Source organism: Thalia democratica, chromosome 2 (assembly GCF_965202585.1).
Source record: "Thalia democratica chromosome 2, ktThaDemo2.hap1.1, whole genome shotgun sequence".
NCBI lineage: Eukaryota > Metazoa > Chordata > Thaliacea > Salpida > Salpidae > Thalia > Thalia democratica.
In genome coordinates this window covers 39,086,351-39,092,859 of record NC_139166.1, presented here as the reverse complement: position 1 = coordinate 39,092,859, position 6,509 = coordinate 39,086,351, and the positions used below count along the sequence as shown (strand labels likewise).

At 26.4% G+C, this 6,509-nt stretch overlaps 1 protein-coding gene across 1 annotated transcript; it reads right to left on the bottom strand.

The window, feature by feature from the left end:
- Nucleotides 1–928: 928 nt before the first annotated feature.
- Nucleotides 929–2,867, bottom strand: LOC145828579 (uncharacterized). Its single transcript, XM_082936334.1, has 4 exons — nt 2,767–2,867; nt 2,309–2,452; nt 1,570–1,663; nt 929–1,090 (listed from the first exon to the last, which is right to left on the bottom strand). The coding sequence occupies exons 2-4, from the start codon at nt 2,425–2,427 to the stop codon at nt 929–931; spliced, it is 375 nt and encodes a 124-aa protein (XP_082792460.1). The 5' UTR covers nt 2,428–2,452; nt 2,767–2,867.
- Between the last annotated feature and the right edge of the window lie 3,642 nt (nt 2,868–6,509).

Below are 6,509 nucleotides of genomic sequence, written 5' to 3'. Positions count from 1 at the left end.
TATTTTAACTAAATACAATCAGATGAATTAAATTTAAAAAGTATACTTTTAAATATTTTACAAAGTTGCAATTAATTGTAATAGCAGTTATAAAGTTGGTCTATTTTAACTTCTGTGTAACTTTATTTAAATTATGTGCAATGAGGTGTTGTTATCACTGTTGTATTGTATATTAAAGAGTTTGATAATTATTTCGTAAATAAAAGTATAAGTAACTCTAATGAAATTTATACTTTTTTTAATTGTTTAATTTTCTAATATATAAGTATTTCATAAAACAGTTACTTCGAACTTATTTTACTTAATGAATTTATTTTAATTATATTACTTATAAAAAGATATTTTTATAGGTAATTTTAAAAATTTTAATTTAGGGGATTTTTTGAGAAAAAGATTTGCGCACCCCCTGACCAAAATACCACGCTACGCCACTGAACTGTAGCCATCTTCTTTTAAAAGTGTTTTCTCTAGACCCATTATAATCCTTTGTTTCCTTTTTAGATGATAATATGGTTCTGTAAAGTACATTTTTTATTAAATATTTGTTATCAAGGGGGCATAGATTTTTAGAGCGGCAGCAACAGGGTAGAATATTAGTGGTAATGCTTTGTTTTTTCATTTTGTTTAAAGTTTTCAGGTTATTCTTTTGTATTATGACTTTGATATTGTTTATACAGCTATAAGATGACTCTAATGCAAAACTTATTTTATTGTATTTTTTCTACTTATCGCTTAATAATTATAACTAATTTTACAATTAAAGATTCCTATACTTTTGATCTTTATAAGTTTAGTTGTACCTGACAAGTTTCAAGTAACACCGAAACAATTGTAACATATAATAAACAAACATTGGTTGACTAGTTATATTACTTTTAGTTTTTTTGGTCGCAATCATATAACACTATTTTAAGGACTATATGGATTACTAAAGTCTATAAGTTTCGTATCTTACAATAGATTCAGTGAAGTCGTCGTATCGCATAACATGGTAACATTGAAGGATAGCTGAGAGAAATACCTGGTTTGAACTTATCTGACAGCTTAAAGCTAGTTGTACATCTTTACACCTTTCTTTGCTACTAAGAACCTAAAATTAGCCAACTTAAAAAAAATATATAAATTTGCGTAAAATGCTTCTTAAGTTTTAAAAGTAAGTTATAATTTGTTTTACATATTAAAAAGAATCGTTAAATTTGTTTGTTTTTGAAAGTAAATTAATTGTTCTAATACTTACTTATAAAAAAAAAACGTTTTTTTTTTGTATAAATAAATACTTGTATCAAAGATTTATTTAAAAATTCACAATGAAAGTTATAAAAAACACCTAGTTAAGATAGCACTACCCTTAAAAAAAGATTGTATTATTGCTACACGAAAAAGAAACTGTTTTGTTTCTAAATAAATTGTTTATACTTATTTGACCTTTGAATTTTATTCAAAGTAAAAAAAAACATTTTAAGCTTGAGCACATTTTATCAGAAGCAATTGTCCTTTTTTAGACACATGTTATAAAAATTAATAAACTATAGTTTGTTAAAATAAATATTATCTAAACATTTTACTTACTTTTACGAAAGCTTCATGATTGTCAAAGGCAAACAAAGAAACGTTATCGTCATTTAATTCTTTAATACTCAAATTTAATAGTTCAGGGCTATATCTGAAATATTTTTTCTATTGAATACATAAAAAAATAGAACTTTGTTTTTAAACCATAAAGTCCATTTATAGTTACTACCTAGATAAATACTATACATAATTATACATGCTTTTTTCTGCTTTTTTTCTAATGTGTGTTAACATTTTATAGACTCCGTAGATCTGTTCTTAAATTTATTTGAGAGCAGTGAAACGCCGTTAGTTGAAATAAAGTTTTAGCACAAGAACATCTGTGGTTATACATTCCGATAAGCTTAGCTTATCAGGATCTCCAGGATTTAACGCCTTATAACGTTACATCTTAAAAAAATAGAATTAAGTTTTAACTAGTTTTAGTTATTTTGACAAACAAGAGTCTGTCTTATGAGCTAACAAATCAATAGTAAAAATACCATGAGTAGTTTATATATCCTACGAACTTCTTTCTTTTCGATTAAGCATCACCAATAACTGATGTTTTTGATATTCATAGTAAGTTTATTATATAAAACTTATGTTTTTTGTTTTAATCAATTCATAAAAACTATTATAAGTGTTAAAGCTTTAAAACTAAACATTTCTTAATTAAGATACAACTAATGTATCTATATATTAATTGAATAACATATTTTTATGTAAAAAGCAGTATAAGACAAACAACGGAAACCTATCAAGTTTATTTTCATTAAATTCAGTCATCAAAGGGGTTTTACTCAATTTAGGGTTGTGTTTACCATGTTCAAATGCAATCAAACGTAATGAAGAATGAAATGGTTCATATCCCATAATTTTGCTGACTTGTTTATATATCCTAAATATAGTTAAAGAATAAACTTAAATTGAGTTGAACTTTTTATAATATAACTGAAAAAGAATCTTTATAGCACATATTAAGAAAATAATAATATTTTAAGGCTATAAAGCTTACTAAAAACAAACTAGACACTTTGTTTTAGGTAAAAATGTTACTTTACTAATAAAGTTGTAGTTGAAAAATCTGAAACATACCAAAACAAAGCGTGAAGTATATTAATATAATATTGTTTAAATATTAGTCAGTATTTATTTATCCTTATTAGAAACTAGTACAAAATCAAAAAAGTTAAATTCAAAAATTTAGCCTACTGTGTCAATGTCTCCGTTTCGTAAGCAGCATCTATCAGTCGCTGTCTAGTGAAACAGAGATCTATACACCTTCTCCACAAGTTAAACTGTTTAGCAGTAACGACTGTAGGACCATTAGCGAAAATGAGAGAGCTGACAACATCACAGACAAGGATCGGGTTATCCATAAATTTTTCGGAAAAAACCTATGAAAGCAATGTTGCTATATGTACTTAAAAATATATATACTAGAAACATTAAACTTTTTTTTTTTTAATCGTTATCAAAGTACAATAAACAGTACTCACTGAAATTAAATAAGAAACAGTAACTAACTAACAAATCATAAACGTTAATAAAGTAGTAACTAAAAACATTCAAATATTCTTAGATATACTAAATAAACTATGATGAAAAATATTAACCTCTTTTTTAACTTTAGGCAGGTAGGATTCACCTATGTTATGGCTAAGATCCCATTCATTTATTGCTAACTTGAGAATTTTTTTTTCAAGCTTACACTTTAAGCTTGAATTAGATTTTTCGCAATGCGTCTGAAAATGTTTACACTAACAACTTAGGTCTTAATAAATTTAATTACAATAAATTTTTTTTAGAATGTGTACTTAGCTTATAAACATAGCAATCAAAACGTTTGAAAAAAAAAAAATATTACCGTTTTGACATCATGAAAAACATACTCAATTGCATCGTTTAATTTTGCTGCTATTGTGCCTAAATTTGAATGAAATTCCAAAATATCGACATGCTTTAAAGCTGGTCTGTTTTAAAGCAAGAAGTTTTTATTTTATCTAAAAAATATGAATCTTCAATTTGCTTTTTTATAGATTCCTGGGTTAAATCTGTTTCAACCATGTACTTAATTATTTAAAGATACTGCCACAGAACAGTTTAATTTTTTTTAAATCAGCACCTTCAATAGAAATTAGGTTTACTGCTATGGTTTTTAAATTATAAGTAAATATACATAATTGTAATAAATAGAAAAAAATTTAGGTTTATACATATTAAATACCAAGGGCGTCGCGTGGGGTGTAGCACTGCCGCAATTGCATCACCTTACATTTTATAAGAAAATATTAAGTATCTATAAAGTTTTATTTATTTTTTAGAATAAAATCTCTTATAAAACTCTAACTTAGACAACGACCATTTTGCTCACTACACTGCAGCAAAGTCTTAGCTGCCAGCCGCAAATGAACTCAATAAAGCAAAATTTCTTCAAGAATACCGCAAAATCAATATCTTGCGGTAAGTAAGCTAAGTTGAAAATTCCCTTAATTACAATTTAATAAATACGTTGAAAAAAAAAGTAATGACATACTCGGCAATTATATAGATATGTTGATGTATTAGTCAATGTTTCTAAAATATATGCACATATTTGCTGGATATAAATTCTATGTACACGAGACTATCAAAAAACAATACTTAGTTGCTTTGAATATATAAATACATGAGAAGCTCTGTAAACTCATGTCATAATTAATTTTTTTCTGCAAGAAAAAGACAAAATAAAGATCATTTACAATTTTCTTACCTCACTAAACTTTTTGTGCACAGTAAAATAATTTGTTTGCAAGCTATTTTGCACAGGTAGGAACAACTGTTTGACACTTATGAAATATTTACCGAAATAAAGCTTTAAGAAGAAAGTAAAAATTTCAAAAAAGTCATTAATTTAAATAGTAGGCTAACTTTATCTTAGACACTTCCTAGAAGTGACTTTAGAACTACAAGATAAAAAATTTAAGCTGTACATAAAAACTTAATACAAAAACAATCAAAGTAAGTAGTAAATAACACCATCCAGCATATGTATTAAAATTAGTGATCTACTGTATGCAAAATTGTCAATTTACTTTCAAAGAAACAAAACTTAAAAAAAGCTAATCGCATTGATTTTATAACAAAAAACAGTTCCTTGAAACGACACGAGTAAATCATCAAACATAAAAAAGTTCGCAGTTTTAGGAACGTTTAAAGTTAAAGTTGTAGATTTGTAAATACTTATCAATATTTTAGCTTGCTTTAGAAGTTACGAAAATGTTTAAGGAATAGCTAAAATGCAGGTTTTCAACTTATACTTTATTAGAAATGTTTTCTTTAATTATGTCATTAAAAGCGTACTGATTCATAATCAATCTATTTTTTTTACATGACACATGTTTTTTCTTTGTTTTTGTTCTATTTATTTTCATATCATATTTATCTATAATAAGGTTTTACAATTTTCTAATCAGTGGGGCAGTTGTGGCAGCCTTTTGTACTCAATGGTAGGATTTTTTTCGACATATAAATTTCAGAGCCGCTTTATTTTTGTAAAATTGTACTATAAAAAGTTTTTTAATTGTTAAGCACCAGTTAATAAAAATAAAACCATGAAAATAGTTCACCACAGTTTACTCTCAGTTTAATATATTTCATACTTCCAAGCATTTATTCAAGCATTATTTATTTTGTTAAGTACAAACTTTTGTAATTATAAATTTAGTCGCAGGCCGTAAAATACCCGCAAACTGTATGTTTTCCAGCCCTATTCCACAATAAAATTTGTGAATTAAAAAAATTAAAACCGTTTATTTATTTATTTTTTATAGTTATAACACAATCATTGGTTAGAAATGAGTAGAAAACGACTTGGGCGCCAAACCAGGCTCGCAAATCAAGAAATGACGTATTTAAAACAAAAAAAATCTGTAAAACAAAAAAGAAACTAAGTATTTTATAACATTTTTATTTCAAAAGTGCTACTAATTTGATTTTTTGTAAACAATGGTGCTTATAAATTACTACTAACTACAACTTTGCGTTTTAAAACTTAATAGAATACTATAATATGAATTTCGAAAAACTACGCAGTGGATTTATTGTTTGACATTTCCGGCTCGTAAAAGATTTTTCTAGTAAATTTGACCTGTTTACTATAAACGTTGCTTAGCCCTATTGTAATTAATAAACAAAAACAAAATAATTTCAGAATAACTTAATATTAATATGTTTAAAAAGAATAATTATATTGATCCGGATCGACCGGATAACGATTAGAAAAAGTATCCGAATTCGACCGCAGTTCAATTAAAAAAACGGTTTTGGCTGGATATCAATTCAAAAAATAATCTAGATCCGACCGGATTTTAGTTTGAGGATCCAGTTTATAACTAGTTCAAACAAATTCCGATTGCTGCTAATAGTCACTATCAAAAGATCTTTAGTAATTAAAATATATTTAAGGCAACATGACTGTCCTGAACATGACTTTAAACTGTATCCTGGTTTATGACTCGATAACCGAAAGGTTTTTTCGTACACCAGGTCCTTGGACCAAATATTTGAGCGCTTTTTTTTTTGTTCAATAAACAATAATAACAATCCTACATTAATATGAAGTTATACGAGCAAGTTCAACAATTATTGATTAAAGGTTCAGATTTAAAAATAGTTTACTTTATAAATTTAAAATATTAAGAATTCGTATTGACTTAGTAAATAAAACCAAACTTACATAGGCAAATTAGGAGAAATTTTTTGTTTACAAGGTGAGTGCATTGGCAGTCCACTTTTGTAAACATCTTTAGAGTAATTATGTGAAAATTTACGTTCCTCATCTATATGATCGGTCAAAACCTTTGATAATTTTGAAGTTTTTTGTTGCACATAAATATTTACCGATTACTTTTCTAATATTTATTAACCAGTAGTTAATATGGCCATCATCAACAGAGTTGAGATGTTTCGTGCAA

What these genes read in the sequence shown, in the direction of transcription:
- LOC145828579 (XM_082936334.1), bottom strand. Translation starts at nt 2,427, where the DNA reads ATGGGATATGAACCATTTCATTCTTCATTACGTTTGATTGCATTTGAA. An exon ending in AATGAAAATAAACTTGATAG is followed by an intron (nt 1,664 to 2,308) that starts GTTTCCGTTGTT and finishes AAAATATTTCAG; the next exon opens with ATATAGCCCTGAACTATTAA. An exon ending in ATCATGAAGCTTTCGTAAAA is followed by an intron (nt 1,091 to 1,569) that starts GTAAGTAAAATG and finishes GGCTAATTTTAG; the next exon opens with GTTCTTAGTAGCAAAGAAAG.